Raw genomic sequence first — 18,184 nt, 5'->3', positions numbered from 1 at the left:
TTATTACAGAGAGGGGTGCTACTGAAAAAGTGCAGGGTGCAACACCCTTACCATATAACTCTTTAAGGCGCCCATTATATAGGTTGATGGGTTTAATATTTTAATGCATTATCATATATTAACCCATTTGACATTAGTGACGAAAGCAAACAAAAAAGCATATGATTTAGGTACTGATAAAAAATGTAAGCCATTATAAATGTTTGTTTTTATAATTACTAGCAACAAGGCCACAAATTCTCCTGTTAAAAAGGTGCTAAAATATCGCTAATTCTTTTTATCTGTACCTAAATCATATGCATTTTTTTACTTTTTGATCATGAAAGTTGAATGATTTAAACAGAATAATGCATTAAAACTAAAAAACAAAACAAATTTGTATCAACCTACCTGGTATATTATGCGCCTTTAAGCTAAAACCCCAAACTATGACACTGCCTTGAAATGCTTGTCACAAGGTGCTAAATAAACAGATATATATGCTAATATTGTTTTTTAACAAATCTATAGTTAATAATACCTAATACAATTACATTAAAAAAAAGAGGGGCATAGTTTTACAAGGTTGTGGTACCTTTGAGGCAAACATGCTGCATCATGTGTTTGACAACGGCGATGATGGTTGTGTTGAGCGGTATTACACTGCCGATGTCGGAGTAGTAAAGAGACTGCTTGCGGATCCAGCATGGTTCATAAAACATTGTGTGAAGATTGGCACCAAAGTGACTCCAGTATAGGTCCATATACCTAGAAGAGAATATTCAAGTTATGTCTATCTAGAACATCTAAAAACAATCAGAAACTACTATCAAATGGTTCCATTCAAAAAGCGATTGTAGAATTTGATCCTTTGGAAGCGGTATAACACCACAGATTCATTAGTTAGACGAGGCATTTTCTAGACTTGGACCCTAAAATTTAAATTGGGGAAAACTATTGCTAAATCAATCCTTGTTTTGAAGGATAATGGTAACGTGTCAAGATTAAAATTTTGGATGATGTTTTTTTGCCATTTGGAATGGGTCCGAAAATTTGGCCCTTTGGATGCCAAGAAAAAAACCCATAGAGTGATGGTGCTTTCTAAAATTGAGTGTGTTTACTCTTGAATATCTTAAATGGTTTCCAAGATATAGTAAAATTTCAAATTCCATCACTTAGAAAACATGATGAAACCAGGGCCATGATCATACTATATAAATAAAATTACAATTGAATATTCTACCTTGAGACAAGTTGAGACTTTATTGAACTATCAGCAGAATCACCCCAGGATACAGACTTCCGGAGAGAATCGCTGCGGGACAAGACTGGAGTATCCCCTTTCGGTGGTTTGGCACTTGAGAAACTTTGAGTTAACTTAACCGCTCGTCGCGAACGCTGATTATCTTTTTTCTGGAGCAAATTTGTTGAGCTACAAACAACATAGAGAAAATTCTCCGCAAAATTATGTTCTCTCCGACCCAACTCCACCAATGGTGAATCGGAGTCTGTAAGATCAGGGGCACGAATGCTCCCGACCTTCAGTATAGCTGCACTTAGTGATGTCATACTGCCCGTCGCCGTGTGATAATCTGAGGTCTCCTTTTCAATCTTATCATTTGTGTGACTAGACTCTTCCGTCCATATATAATTCGGAAGTCTTCCTGAGTACAATAATTTCACAAACTCTCCATTATTTGTGAAAAATCTGTGAGTCTCGAGAGCGGCATATTTTGATCGTTCATTAGCAAGAATACTGAGCACCCTGGTAAATGGCAAAGCTTTCACATGCTCCCCTAAGCATGCAAATGAGTTAGAAGATTCGGCACTAAGAGAATAAAGTCTGAGCACATTTGTTGATTGTAAACCATGTCTTGAGGTAGGTGACGGTGTCTGAATGCCATTTACGATGTTATTAAAATCCTCTAATCCGCGAGTTATATTCCAAATCATTTCATGGGTCACGGCATCCACATTTCCATGAGCGAAAACCTGCAGGCCAACTATCACAAACTTTTCAAGCCACCAAATGGCTTTTTCTTGTAACTTCAGTAAATTCACACGAATACGATCCAACTGAAAGACCATAGAACCAAGCACAGGTTGAAGCCAGCGATTTGTGTGCAGTTTCTGTTTGATACACTTCCAATGCCCAACCAACGTTCTTAAATCCTCACACAAGGCATTGAGGCAAAATATCTTACTTACAGGAATTTCGTCAACACAATCATGCGTTATTTTGTAAATCTCTTTATATTCATCAGCCACAAGTATTTGAAGATCACGTACAAACGAGGCACTAGTTTTGAGTCGATACAAACAGTCACGAAGGAGTTCCACTCTTGCCCGCTCCTCAAGGTGGTGTCGGAGACTGATGTATGGCCGCCCCAACTGAGCGGAGTGCCTACAGTGGACGAAACTGCTGCCACCATTCTCCGATGGTTTTCTGCTGACATGGTCACCAGGGCGCAAAATCTGAAACATAAATGTTGAGAGTGGTCAAGTATTTTATATATATATGTACCTGCCTCTCATTCAGGAGACTGTGGTCATACCCCACTAGGGAAACTTTCTCTTAAGCTCTCACAATGGACTCCTGTAGTGGGCTGTTCTCACAAGTTTCTATGCACAGAACAGATTTGAGAGGAATTTTCAGCATATCATGAGCTACATTGTATTTTAAAGTAAATTATCGTGAACTATAATGACACGCTTTGTAAATATTACCTGGAAAGCTCGACGTAGACACTTCACCGCTTCCTCTCCATCATTCACGTTGAAAGCTCTAGTTTCTGTACCACTTTCGTTCACATGTTCACGCTCAGATATGAACCCTCCGACTCCAAATCCATCGCTAAACTCCACTGAACTATTGGCAAACGATAACTGGCCCTGCAGGGGTGGTAACGAAGACAAATCCATATGCTGCTGACGGAGTTGTCCCTACCTGCTCTTCAGAGTTATAACCCTTTTCAGAAATCGATTCATGCTTTCAGTGTCTGTAAAAGAGAAAACAAATCATTGAAAATACATTAACGACAAGCTGTATGATGGTTTACATTGAAAACAAATACTTAAGTTAATGACTACAATAACCCATTAATATATTAACTTTGAAGAACCATCAACAATGGATGAAAGCAAGAAGGTTCTATTTGCCACTTTTTTAAACACCACTTAAAACCTTTTTCTCTTTCACTTCCTTGCATTGTTCATGTTAAATTCTTCTATTTCAAGCATCAAGTCTTTTCTCATCAAATATTAATAATTAATATAACCTATTTTACCATCATCCACTTCAAACAGAGAAAAATATCCCTTTAGGTATATAACAACTTCCGATGACCGATTTCACAAAACCTTTTCTATAGAAGATCAGAATTACAAATATACAAAAATTAAGTGAACTTCACATTGATGACTTTAATTAATATTCAGTACACAACCAGTATAATCCATGAGTCCAAAATCCATATACCGGTATTCATAACTTAAATATTACTAAACTCACTCTAATTCAAAACTTAAACATCAATGTCATTGCACACTCAATGTATCATTCTTGTGATTTAAGTAAATCCGCATAAAATAACTGTCCATCCTTCAAATACAAATTGACCAAAATGTAAACCATTATTTGGAATAAAATTCCGACAGAATAACTGACCATCTATCTAATACAATTTGACCGATATGTAAACAAAGCCTATCTCTAGATAAATGTTTCAAAGTAAATATTGATCAGACTGAAATATGATCATAAACATTTTGTAACAGGAAGAATCCATTAATTTCCCAGACCTATCTCACACCAGGCCACCAAATCATCACCTCCTAGAGTTGTTTTACATTTTCAGACTTAATTACAGCTAACTGCAGGAACTTGATAGAAGATCCGTGGGGAACGAAAAGGCTTTTGATTGTTTTTTTCTTTGACTTAGCCATTTTTAAATGCATATACTTTTTTTTATATGTTTCTTGGTTCATGCCAAAAGCCATTAGTTAAAAACAACTTTACCCATTATCAAAACTTACCCAAGTAAAAATGTCAGTGGAATACCAGTGGAATACCACATAATACCAGTGGAATACAACTGCATTTCAGTGGTTAACATTATTACTCTGGTAACAAATTCTACTGGTAACCAATAATCAGTAGTGGCATGCCACTGGTCAAATTTATTTCAGTAGCATAAATCAAGGAAATAACACCATCAGTCTAGTCTTAAGTATATGTTTGTATATTAATCACTTATCAAGTACCATTCAAACATTAAAAAACATGTCGAATTATAAATTAATGTTTATTATTATTCAGTATTACTCATGATAAGGCCGTTTTTAAAATAAATGTTTGCTTGCAGTGTCTGACCAAATCACTGATAATATACCTAGCACTCAAATTCAATGAGTAACAAGAAACACTGCAATGCGACGAAACCAGGTTTTTTATGATTGACAGAAGAACTTCAGCCTGTGTCTGTTTTTCTATTTTTAGTAACAGTGACCTTGACCCTAGGGAACCCAAATGCAATCCCATGAAAGGTATCCATAAACTCTTCCTATAGACCAAGTTTGGTCAAGATATGTCGACCCTAACTAAAGTTATTCAGTTTCAACTGTTTTTCTATTTTTAGTAACAGTGACCTTGACTTTGACCCTAAGGACCCCAAACGCAATCCCATGAAAGGTACCCATAAACTCTTTCTATAGACCAAGTTTGGTCAAGATTTGTGATCCCTAACTAAAGTTATTCAGTTTCAACCGTTTTTCTATTTTTAGTAACAGTGACCTTGACCTTGACCCTAGGGACCCCAAACGCAATCCCATGAAAGGTACCCATAAACTCTTCCTATAGACCAAGTTTAGTCAAGATATGTCATCCCTAACTTAAGTTATTCAGTTTCAACCGTTTTTCTTTTTTTAGTAACAGTGACCTTGACCCTAGGGACCCCAAACGCAATCCCATGAAAGGTACCCATTAACTCTTTCTATAGACCAAGTTTGGTCAATATATGTCAACCCTTACTAAAGTAATTCAGTTTCATAGGTGAGTTTGACGCCGCCTGTCCGCCCGCCCGAACAACGACTTTCGTTGTTCTAATAACCAGGTTTCACTATGTGAAAACCTGGTTAAAAACAAATTTCAGCATTATATTGTTGTTGAGTGCTTAAGAAAATACCCATATTATAGGGGTTTTTTTACCAAAAGAGATATGGAAGGGCCTGATCTTTTTAGGTAGCACCCTTCTCCCCTCATTGAGACCAGCATGGGCACATGTATCTAAGGGTTTTAGCTAGAGAGTAATTGAAGGGTTCTTACACCAAGCTGCACCCTGTCTTTTTTGGTAGCACCTTTCTGCCATAGTCATTACATGATTAAGCTGTCTACTTAATTGATAGTCTTCTGATATGGGAATTGATGTATAGACAAAAACATGGTACAAGTCAATAATATATAGTATAATCAATGTGCACCACACAAACTGTATCTCTCATCATGTTTTCATATCACAGTTATCATATATTACCTTGGCTGAATATGTTTTTGATTTTCTTAGATTAGTCTCCAACATATTTTTTGGCAAAACATGATAAACAAGATGGTGTGTGGGGATCTGTTAGCCAGGAATTGCTGATTTGTTTACATGAGATGCCGTTAAAAGAAAAACATAAGACTTCTGCTGATTTATTTCAAAAGTCTCTTTTTTTTTTTTTTCATCATATTCTTATAATATGAAATGCACGATCACTAAATTTCACATTATCAAAAGTGAAGTGTAATATATTATTGTGATATATAATTTTGGTTATTCAAGTATACATAATATATTTTTTTGTTTCTCTGATTCGGGTTTTAGCTTAAAAACTTAGGGTCAAATTTTTATTTTTAAAAAACCCATATCTATTTGACAACTTAAAAGGACTGTACACCAGATTGGCACCAAAAAAAGTTTTTTTCTGTAACGAATCTCAGGACAATTATCTAATAGAATGTGTTACGCTTTGAAATCATAATTGTAAAAAAAGTACCAAAATGTAAAATAAAATTGTGTCGGAGACTGGGTTCAAACCAGTGTTGCCAAAATTGCAGTCCAGCGTCGTATCCACTAAGCTATGAAGGCCTACTCTAATTGGGTGACATAATTAAGCTATACACCTACCTTGGTAATATCACGTGATAACACAGACTATCCAATCACGCATAAGGAATGAATTCTACCTGGTAGACATACATGTGATAACGTCCCGGACGTCCGGGATTGTCCCGGAAATCGTATCTCTGTCACGGAGTCACGGAGGGTGCATGTTTATCCCGGAAAGTCATAAAAAATAAAACGAAAAAAAAAATCTCGGAATCGGAATCGATTATCCTATTTTACCAATGTAAGTCAGCTATTTTGCCTGTCCGGGACACTGGTCGTAAAACACAGGACATGTTGACACTAATCCGTTAATTGGTACGTGTGTCGTCGAGGTCATCGTCAATCACCCGATAATTGATCTATCGGCCTATTGTTGTGCTTAACGAGTGGGGGAGGGTTCTTGTATACAAATTCATTGTTTTCATATGGATTTGTTTGGTCTTATGAGTGATAGCTTTAAATTGATGAATTGATATTTTTCACACATTTTACCGACAAACGAGCATGAAGGTAAGTTCAAAGAAAGTGACAAAATGAGTAAAAAAACAAAATTAAAACACGGAAAACATCCCATATTCCTTTCAAATTTCAAAGTCGATACATCGTTATACTTTAAACAACTTTAAACAACTTACGCGTCCATAAGGAATTTTAGTGTTTTGACATTTTTTTCCGAACTATCGTGTGTATTTTTACGCCGAAATAAAACTGACGATATGGGGTTTACAGGTGGTTATATAGAATGCTTTAATCACGTGACCATGGTAAGTCACGTGATCGCTTTATACAGCCGATTGTTGACATGTCTCTATCAAAATTATATGCATCTCCAAACGGAAAAAAAGCTCATCGACTGGAAAATCTTTTTTATCGTCTGGAAAATATTGTGTGTCATAAATTGCAAACGTTTTAAATGTGATGAAAAAATAAATATTTTATAACGCATGTTCTCAAAAGCGCGGGAAAACAGGTGCCCGTATAGTTGTTTATTTCCTGTTTTGATGAAACCGAAAGTAGACTGCATATCCTCCTGGTTAGCACTTCATTTAAAGCCTGGGAAAATATCTGGTGGTTTTATTTTTTCAAGAAAATGCAGAAAAACAACAACCATGTCAAGTAAAAAATACGTCTTGGCAGTCAAAATAGGTACATTTTCCCGACGTTAAAAACGACTAAAATAGTCCCAGATATGCTCTAGAATGCACCACAGACGTTCCCCATTTAAAAAAAATTCCGGGGGGGCATGCCCCCGGACCCCCCTAGTGTGCGTTGACATAACGACGAGTGTCCCGGAATCGACCCAAGAAATTATCACATGTATGCTGGTAGACATACCCAGTAATCTTTTTTAATGGAAAAATACGGAATAACTGCTAAACTTAAATTGTAAACTATGTGGTACTTCAGTTAGTAAGTTTCAATGCATTGTACACATCGATGCTAAGTTTACGTCTGTTTTCGACAAAAAAAAAATTCCGCTATTTTATCATACGGAATACAGCCCCTTTAAAAAACTAATAAAGTTCAGTTTAAGCAATGTTTCTAAATTCTGATTTTGTAAGTAAAACTTTCAATCTCACTTAATATTCAATTGACATCTTGATCTTTCTGTATTTTCTCATACACTTCTTGATGCCTTTCACATTCCTTTTCCTATAATATTTTAATGAACCGCATTCATTTAATACTTTAAATGCTAAACACGAAATAAATGCATTAGGACCACTTTGTATCTGGGCTAATCTTTTGAAAAGGTAAATAAAAAAATTGATGGAATTTAAGTAAACTTGGACCAATTGAAACCAGTTAAGAATCAAAATGTGTTTTTAGATCTGAGTACATTTAATCAAGATCAGAAAGTATATAGACGGAATTCGTAAGTGGTGCTCAGATTCACTAACTCTAAAATGGATAGGCCATACCAAATTCATTTAGTGTCCGGTTCCAATTTCAAATCACCTACCTTCCAGGCAAAAACTAGAGCTGTCATAGGAGTGACGAATACCCCCAAATGCAGCCTGGACACAGGAATGGCAAACCATTCCTTTGAAAAGAGGCCATAACTCCAAGGTTACTGCACACTTCATCTTCTTTTATCATGCATGTATTGTTTTATTTAAATCTGTTGAGTAATTTAGAAGTTACACTGCTGACAAGAAAAACTAGCCTTTCTTGAGTTATTGTCCGGAAACTGTTTTTCTATTTTTAGTAACAGTGACCTTGACCATGGCCCCACCAGCCCCAATATCGAACTTGACCTGTATCTTCTGATGTTACACCTGTGTACCAAAAATTGTTCAAATCTGTCTAACCTTTCATGAGTTATCGTCCGGAAACCGTTTTTCTATTTTTAGTAACAGTGACCTTGACTTTGGCCCCACCAGCCCCAATATCGAACTTGACCTGTATCTTCTGATGTTACACCTGTGTACCAAAATTTTTTCAAATCTGTCTAGCCTTTCATGAGTTTTCATCCGGAAACCTGATGAAAACCGACAGAACGACCGACAGACCGACCGACCGCCAAGCTCACTCCTATATACCCCCTCAAACTTCGTTTGTGGGGGTATAATAACACAATTAAATGTTGAGAGAATAGACGCATTAAGTACCGATAAACTTCATTCAACCCCTTTAAGTTTTAATGAGACATTTTATGTTGGCATTTGTTGCTGCAAAAAAATAATACCATAATACTTTTTTATGCATTATTATGTTTAACTCATTTGAATTAAATGATCAGAAACAAAAGAGCAATTGATTAGTGTACAGTTTCAAAAATATAAACCTATATTATTCCTCACTATATACTTTTTAACTGGTGTCATCATCATGTTAAGCTTCAATATAAATGCAGTTTTCTTTGATATTTTGAGTTTTTTTAAAACATTTTTTGGGGAGAGGGTTCAAATTGAACCAAAATCTACAAGCCATAAGACACTACCAAAAAAATCAACCTGGCAAGGTTTTTGATATAAAAATTGGCCCTTTTGGTAATCAATATAATATGTACTGTAAAATCAAATAGACAATATCTAAATCAAGGCCATTTCTTAAAAAAAAGCCTTTTAACAAACATTTTTTATTTGTAAAAATGAAATAAATTCGAAATGTCAAGAAAGGATTGGACTAAATCAGAAATGAAAACTGAGCAAATAAATCTATGTAAAACATTAAATCAGTTTAGCAATCAAATTGCTAAAATGTACTTTTATTTCAATGAAGAACTCGGGGAAGTTAAAAAGCCTTAAAGCTCTATTGATGAATTAAAATATTTCAAAGTAGATTAACATGCCATGACACAAAAAACTTTCAAGGACAATCTGTCATAATTTCTTGTATTAAAGTTAAAACTATTTTAATGAACAAGCACATACATGCATATACAATACCAGATAATAAAACAATGAGAGAAAGTGAAATTCAATTTTCTAAACCATAATTAAATACCAAAATCTTTAAAGTCTCTTATAGTTAACCTTTTCAAAACTCCTTAGAATTAAAGTAAAATCCCATTTATATCCATTTCTATGAATTAGTATCATTTGACTGGTAGCATCTAACATTACAAGCCAACACTTTTGATTACCAGATATATAATGCACGAGAATCACAGACAGCTTCAGAACTAAGTGTATCTCAAACAGCAACTGAACTAAGTGTGACTCAGTAACAAAGAAACACAAATCATAGCTAATCACATGTAAGCATTCAATTAGTCAACACCTTTATTCCGTTTGTTTTCTGCTCAACGCATCATGTACTGTTTTAAAGAAACATCAGTGATTCATGTTGCTGGGCATATACAGAGTCCCATTATATGAACCTGATACAGGTCTGAATCTTGTCAGCATTGATCAGCTTTTATTCAGACTTCATTCAGATACAGGATTTGGTTGTTCAGCAATGATTCAGTTACCTGAATTTTGCTGTAAGACTGAATTTTAAGCACTCATTCAGCTTAATTCAGACAAACTTCGGACTTTCTGTTTCATGAGGGTATTCAATTGTGCATCGATCATGATTTGTAAGGATGCATTGTTTCCCATTAATATGTTCACAAAACTTATTTTTTTAATGCTTGTGATCCTCAAACATAAGCTCAAAGCCCATGGTTGTAAAAATGGGAGTCCTAAAGGATGCATTTCAGCAGATTTGAAAGCAAATCACAGAGACGGCCAGATGATGTTTAGATGCCACAAGGGACCATATCCAATACAATTCTTACCCTTATTAATCTTAATGCACCAGTCAATTGTATCCACTGCCCCCCAGGTCCGGGGAATAGCGGGGACTTTTTGATTTTCGGTCCAGCTAGCCTGGGTAAATTCCCAAATGCCCCCGCACCCCAGGGACCCTAGGTAAGGCCCATTCCCCACTATTTTTGGCGCGAAGACAAAACCACCGCATTCACGGCACTGCAGGGCCACCTGGAAGGTAAAACCGTGGCCCATTTCTCCGGCTATCCCCAGTATGCCCTTTTTTGGAAGCCCTCTTCCACCCTCATCAAGACCACCATGTATGCAACCCTCTGCCTTCAGTTTATACACTTCCCTAAACATTTGATTTGATTTATAACAATAAAAAAGGTATCTCCCATTTCTCCTAAGAAAATTCACTCACTTTGAAGTTAGTTCCTGTTAATTTTTCACAGATGTAATCCATGTTGCATCTGACTGGAAGTAACCACAGTTCTAGTCCAGCAGAAAATGTGTAATCTCACAGCTATTCATGATTATTTTTTTTCGTTTGATAACTGAATTAAAATAATAACAACTTTAAATTATGTGCATTCCCCAGTCTTAAACAAAATATCAGTCTGAAGTAGCTAGCATTCTCAATCTTGAATACAAATAGTGCATCCTGGACCACATCCAGGTTTTGGGCAATTTAAGCTATAAACGTACCTTAAAAGAATTTAATAAATAAAATTACAGTATCAAATATTTCTTTAGTTTGATTAAAACTTTTTTTTTTATTATTATTACCCGTACCATAAATACCGGTATACATATCTGGCAGTTGAAACCTAATTTTTGAACCTAGTTTTTCACAGCCGGGCAAAATGTGCCATTTTCTCCCTTATTTTTTTTAGCACCCTGCCCGGGAGGCTCTTCTGCAGCAGCCTATGAAACCTGGCTAAAACCTGGTGTCAGACTAATTCGCACTAAGACATCTCACAGGTCTGAGTTCTGACTAAGAAAATCAAATCCAGCAATTCCAAAGGAAATGAAAATCTGAGAGCATGCAATATAGATGATGTATGATTGACTCTATGCCGCATTATCACAGGAAGATGAAATCAGCTATCTCAGAAATGTGTCAGGAATCTAGTAAACATCCTTTCATCGTACATCAAGCTACATCCGGGTAAAGTAATCATTAAGCCACTTCTTCAGGTTGTAAATTGTAACTGGGGAAACAATGTTAAAAGATGCACTCTTACTCCCCAATAAGATGTACGGTTGGGGCACAATTAATACGGGCACAATTAATACAACTGTTTTAATTTACTGAAAAGGTTAAATGAATAATGAAATGAAGGATATCGTGAATAGTTTAAAGTAAAGGTGCAGAAAACATGGGATTTCTACCTTATGAGGCATTTATAGTTGACCAATTTTTTTTTAAGACTGAGTGATGCATGAATATCAGAAACAAAAGAGCAACATAATCATATGTTACAAATTTGTTTTTACAACTGTATTCAAGGGGTACAAAAACTTGAATCTTTGATAATTTAGTGAGATTGTATTAGGCCATTGAAATAATGCAAACAATTTATTACATTGGCCTAATGAAAATGTTATGCAGACAAGATGTCTAGTCTGTACATCTACTAACTTCAGCACCAAGATGCAGATGTGACAATGTTTGCAGAAAGTTACCATGGAAACCAATAAAACATTCTCCAAGGGAATACAAAACATGTCTGTCATTACGAGAACATCAACACTTCAGACAACAAAATTATAGCATATTACGAATACTACTGGGTCATAGCAACACCTTCCTGTATACTATTTTTTTAATTTTTCATAATATTTTTTACAGAGAGTGAATCATTAAAAATATTTTATATGATGCTCTGCATTCAATAAAATCTTTTGCAGGATATTTATGAATGTCACAGTGGTCGAAGTTTTAAAACACAAGTCCGCAAGCCCTGCATGCACTGGTAAAATGTATTCCGGGCTTGCTCAAATTCTGAATTTTATATAGCAGGGCTTGTTCAAAAATTTGATGCCAAGCAATAGTATTTTAAGAATTCGGGCTTGTTCATCCAAAAGTCTAATTGTGATAACTGATGTCATAATAATCAACACCATCTTTATAACAAAATTAAGAAATTTTTAGACATGTACATAATTTTTAATATTCCATTGATTTAGGTCAAAGAATTCTTTCCATCAATAAAATATTGGGCGTTGGTTACTCAAATACATAACAGCATGATCGGCAGAATGCCATAGAAATATTATTCAGAACATCAAGCAACATCCAACATAGAATAATAAAAAAACCCATAAAATTCATGCCTCTGACTAGTAAACTACATAATTGTGGTAGAGAAAGAGCTATTTTAATGATTTTCTTCACATTGGTCCTTATAATTATCAGAAGTGTTAAACCACCCCCACAGCCAAAGGTATCTAGCGCAAAAGTCAATATCTGTGAGACAATCCTTATTGGTCAAGATTAACAACATTTGTAATTTATATTGATCAAAAGTAGATGCTATTGAAGAGCCAAATGATGAGCAACACGCCAGAATCATAACATTACTATAGTAAATGGCTTTGAAAATTTTATCACATTGGAACAAAATATGTCAGCTCTTTGCACTGAGTTTTTTTGTTATCATATACCTGGCAGACAATAAATAAAGATTCTTGTGTCTTGTATTAAGCCTGGCTGAACTAAGTTCAAAATATCGAAAAAAGCCCTCTAACCATTTTGATTGTGATATGTATTAAATACTAATCTTTACCAATGAAATTATTAGCATTTCAATGTTTCAAAGCATTGATTAGTGGTCAGTCCGCCCAAAATCCATGATTACCTTCTGAAAGAATTATGTTTCGGGAACATCAAAATATTTTAAGAGTGCCAGTAATGGATGTAATAGTCATGTGACAACACTGCTGAATTTGAACTGCCAGACTGCGCTGCAGGAACTGAAATTTAAGGAATTTGGGTCAGTGCCACTCATTGGTGACAGCCAACAACAGACAGAACTGCGAATACCAAAATTTATGATGTCTTCAAATACAACGTCAAACCAGTTTGAAATGTTGGCTGTGACTCTTCAAGTTTTGGCAGAATAATGAGACCTCATTTTTCCAAAGGGTGCCTAATTGCAAAGTGACTGTGCTTTCTTTGACTGATGAAACAAGCAGATATTTGCAAGCAGTCACATATTACCATACTTTATATATTATATAATCATAAAATATATAACTGTTAGTAGTAACAATGGAACATACATGTTCAATGCATCACAACTTACAAGATGAAAGTCATGGAATATATTTCTTGAAACCACTTGTAAGGTATAGCACATTTAATGAGGGATGACTGCTGATTGGAAAATACATTATTGATAAGGTTTTCCCTGTATTGTTTACCCAGCCTGTGATAACAAAAACATGCCAGTACTACAATGTGATGTCTGCATTACTACCGATAAATGGCATTATTTTATGATCAAAGCAAATGTTTTTCTGTATACACTGATCTCCTTTATTATTCACTTTAAAGTACTATCTCTTTCCCAAAATAAATATCCATTTTTCCAAAAACAAATTTATCCAAGTGAACATCAGCTTTTTACAATGAATTATTTAGTAAATAATAATGTTTTAAACTTGACTCAGAATCTGAATAGATTTTAATTGGGTTGAAATGTGTATGTCTATAATCTTTCCATGATCAATTATTTTTTCTTGTTATTTCAGACTTGTGCAGCCCCAGCTTGTTTTGTTTTAAATCGTCAGGTTTCAATTTCAAAACCTAGATACAATCAGAAAAAAACAATAACAAATGTTGAAAACATACTCGTATTAAATTTATACTTAATTCAAACTCTTTGAGATATATATAGTAAGGAATTTTGCAATGTAACAGTTAAACTTGAAAGACAGCACTAAGCTCTAAGTATTGCAAGTTTTTTACACTATCTAAGGTCATCCTTTTCATGCTTTGTAATATACTACTATAAAACCTGTTTCATTATTATATTGGCATAAAAATGCAGTTTTCATTGAAATGTATCAAATTTTGGATGATTTTTTATTAAAACATAATAGTAATGGTTTTGTAATTGATGAAACACCAATATCATACACATCTATACATCAATACTTCTGACATTGCCTTCAAATTTCACATGTCATATCTAAGTGCGTGATTGGAACACTACATCACTATAGATGCCAATCCTAAGAAATGCTGACATCAGAAATCACAGCACAAATGACTGTCATCAATTTTGTTTCTCAAGAATGAATGATATTTTGAAAAACATTTATAATATGTATCAAAATTAAAATGAGTGATTTTAAAGCTGCACTCTCACAGATATACCGTTTTAACAAACAAGATTTTTTGTCCTGGAAAGAGCAATTTTTTGCCTTAATATCTACAAACCAATGATAAAAGATTGCTGACAAAAGATCAGATCACAGATTTTCATATTTCCGTTCGAAAATTAATGTTTTATGGATTTAAGCATTACTAACGGTTTAAGAAAAATGCATAAAACATCAATTTTCCAACTTAAATATAACTGGTTTGCATGCATCTTCGCAAAAATTGGCTCTTCGAAGACAAAAATTAAAAAGTTGTAAAAAATATGAACCTGTGCAAGTGCAGCTTTAAATTACGTTTATGCAGTTTGAAAAGCTTCAATAAATGTTCACAAACGTGGTTTTGACTAGATTTAATCTGTTAATGCTTTTATCCTTTGGCTGCATTTCCAAGTAAGAATCTGAGCTGAAATTGGATTCTGTGGTCTTATGATCATGAAAATAATAAAGGTCGGACACAACTAAATATATTTCCTGCAACCCCTAACACCATATATGAGGAGAAAGCTCCACTTGTGTACTAAACATTAAACAATGTTCGAAAAAATGTTACATTTTAAATAAGAAAAAGAAAAATGGTTAAACACAACCACTGCATATTCGTTAAAATGACCATATCTGATGGATGAGTACAAGCAATGCAATTTTAATTAATTGCTATGCACCAATCAATTGTAACCATGCCCCCCTCCCATCCCCAGGGAATAGCCAGGACTTTGACTTTCGGTCCAGGCAATCTCGGGTAAAATCCCCACCCTGTGAATACAAATTGCTGGTAAAATCCAAGCCAAATGCCCCCACACCCCGGGATACCTTGGTTTAAGGCCCATTCCCCAATATTTTTGGAGTGAAAAAACCCCCACCGCATTCACCCAGCACAACGGGGCCACCTGAAAGGTAATAACACGACCCATTTCCCTCGCTATCCCCGTTATACCCCCAGACCTGGGGGGCCTTGGTTACAATTGACTGGTGCACTGCATGGCCACAAATTTCCCAATGGGAAAAGCCCCAAAATATTGCAAATATTATTTATTTGTATACAAATCATATACATATTTCCTTTGATAATTGTCAATCATAATAATAAATATAATAATAAAAATAAGTCAAATCTATCTAGACTTTGTACCTTTAAATACAAAATAAATATTCAATTATCATAGTATTTTATTCTATGAAGGCAAAAGGGTGCACATGTTGGTCTCAGCGATGACTGAAGGGTGCACATGATGGTCTCCATGAGAGCAGAAAGGTGCTTACATAGATGGACAGGGGTCTTTTGAGTTTATTTTGTGTTTTGTGTTTCTGCTTGCCTTAGCTTGTTCAAGTGTTCTAGCTGCATGCTCTGTTCTTTTTGTATAGTTGTACATTACTTGATTTGCTTTGACTGCTTAATTTTGCTTACAAGTACTTGCTATGCAGCAGCTTGTTTTAATAAAACTCTCTTTGTATATGCTATCGTCATTGTCATACCATGCTTTATTATTGATTGTGCTCTTGTATGTGCTGCTGTGAAGGAATTGCTGCTCAGGTCATCTCAGATCTGAAGTGTCTCTTAGGCCTCTGGTCTAGAGCAGCAGATCTTTCACAGGTTCAACCTCTTTTACTTGCTTTGCTATGTGATTATTTAACAATGCTCAAAATTATTTTACAGCCTTTTTACCATGATATTGTGGTTCATCATGTATACTATTGTTATAGTCGGTTCAAAAGCGCTTGTCGCTTATGTTATATTGTTATTTCTGACTTGCCGACTTAAAATAAAATTTATTTTAGCTTATCTTAGCACCCTTCAATAACTCTATAGCTAAAACTCCGGACATGTTTGTGGATAGGAAGCAGCAAGGGAAGTGTTGACATCACAGCAGTAACAAAGTCTAATTTTTAATGGTAACAATTGTAAAAAAAAAAAAAATCGAACGGTTATTTTAGGGAGTAAATATTAATGATTAAGTGATTAAAAGTGATGAAAATAATAATGGACCAATGTCCAGTGCACTGTGTTTTAAAGTGAGATACAGTATCATAATTAATAAATGCAACTAAAAAAACAAAATAAATAAAAGTCTATATAAATTAGCATCTATAGTTACCAGTACTAGCTTGTTTCCTTATGGTCACACCTATTTTAAGCACAAAATTTCATTAAATACTTATAACCATTTGTAGTCATGATCGCATGTAAACATTTTATCACGTGATTCATTCAGAAACATTCTGCCGTAAGGTTTACGATTAGGACAAAACGGCAAAAATAAAATGGTTATTTTTAATAACGGTTCGGCGACTCAGTCACGCTTTCAAGAGCAATATTAGGAAATCTTTGGAAAGCAACGCCAATTAAAGGTTATCATTCGTGACGGTAAACAGTTTGGACGATCAGAAGTAGAAGTTAACAGTAGAAAAGTTAACAGCTAAATGTGAGAAGCCCCATTCCCCCGTGAGTGCTGCGTACTGCTTAATGTTTGAGCGAGTGTTGATGCAATTAAGTTCAAATGTTTAGTGAGTCCTGACTCCGGTACATAGTTAATACATTTTTTTCAGGGACGTATATTAGATTTAGGACTCACTGAGTGGCTCAGGTTGAACATTGAATCTCAAATAGTTACATTCATAAGTCTGTGTAATCACACTGTTTTTTTAATTTTGATTTCGTTTTCATATTTGAAAGATTTTGGGTCAGAGTCTCTGTGGTGTGATTTTCACTGGTGAAATTGTTACCTTTCGTTAAAATCGCTATGCGATCCACAAGTATGTTTTTTACGGCTGGTCTTATTAGAAATCATAGTTTTATCATAGTTTCGGTTTCCTAGGTTACACCGCCGAGTATACGAGAAAACCAGTATACCGTCTACAATAATTATTAATGATTAAAATGATAATTACAACGATATAACTGGTCTATATATTGCTGAATCGTGTACCTATCCTTGCGAACTGTATCAACAGCATGTTTAATCACTCTTGCTTATTTTTTCTTGAGTTTGACGGCCATTGAGTTTCTATGTCGCTGTAGGTGGATCTTACACGTACTATATATATGTATAACAGCCTTCTTATTCGAAGTCTACGGAAAGGGCCATTCCAGACAGCAGGGGCAATATTTGATCAAACGTGTATGCCAAATAACTAAAACATGTGTCCTGTAGTTTCAGACAATAAGGTGATAAATCATATAAATACATAGATAGAAAATGACTCCAATGCAGACTCAACCGGATCATGGGAATATGTTTAAATAGCTTAGTAGATTTGCTCAACACATTCATTACCTCCAGGTTTCAGATAATAATATTTTATCTCATATAATACTCATAAAAGAAGTCTCGAGTTGTGACCGATTCAACCTTAGGTATGAATTGAAAACTTGCTGTTGGATGTGTTGCTTACGCCAGAACCGAACTCGTTAAGTTATATATGTTGTAGTTTTGTTTTACTTTTTTAGTTGCGTAAGTTCATATAGAATCT

General features: G+C 34.9%; 1 protein-coding gene across 5 annotated transcripts in view; it reads right to left on the bottom strand.

The window, feature by feature from the left end:
• The window catches only part of LOC128212404 (uncharacterized), a 30,888-nt gene extending 13,985 nt beyond the window's left edge, over positions 1 to 16,903 (bottom strand). For 3 of the 5 annotated variants that reach the window (XM_052917853.1, XM_052917856.1, XM_052917857.1), the window contains exons 1-4: positions 13,189 to 13,286; positions 2,707 to 2,978; positions 1,223 to 2,454; positions 575 to 747 (exon numbers count right to left, since the gene is read on the bottom strand). In XM_052917853.1, the coding sequence (XP_052773813.1) occupies positions 575 to 747; positions 1,223 to 2,454; positions 2,707 to 2,901 (1,600 nt within the window). In that variant the 5' untranslated portion in view covers positions 2,902 to 2,978; positions 13,189 to 13,286. Of the gene's footprint in view, positions 1 to 574; positions 748 to 1,222; positions 2,455 to 2,706; positions 2,979 to 9,714; positions 9,771 to 13,188; positions 13,287 to 16,809 lie in introns of those variants that run through there. The other 2 variants (XM_052917854.1, XM_052917855.1) reach the window with 2 other exon arrangements.
• Between the last annotated feature and the right edge of the window lie 1,281 nt (positions 16,904 to 18,184).

The sequence above is a fragment of the Mya arenaria genome, chromosome 12, assembly GCF_026914265.1.
Source record: "Mya arenaria isolate MELC-2E11 chromosome 12, ASM2691426v1".
Classification (NCBI taxonomy): Eukaryota; Metazoa; Mollusca; class Bivalvia; order Myida; family Myidae; genus Mya; species Mya arenaria.
The sequence above is the reverse complement of the archived record's forward strand: the minus strand, read 5'-3'. Positions and strand labels throughout refer to the sequence as shown.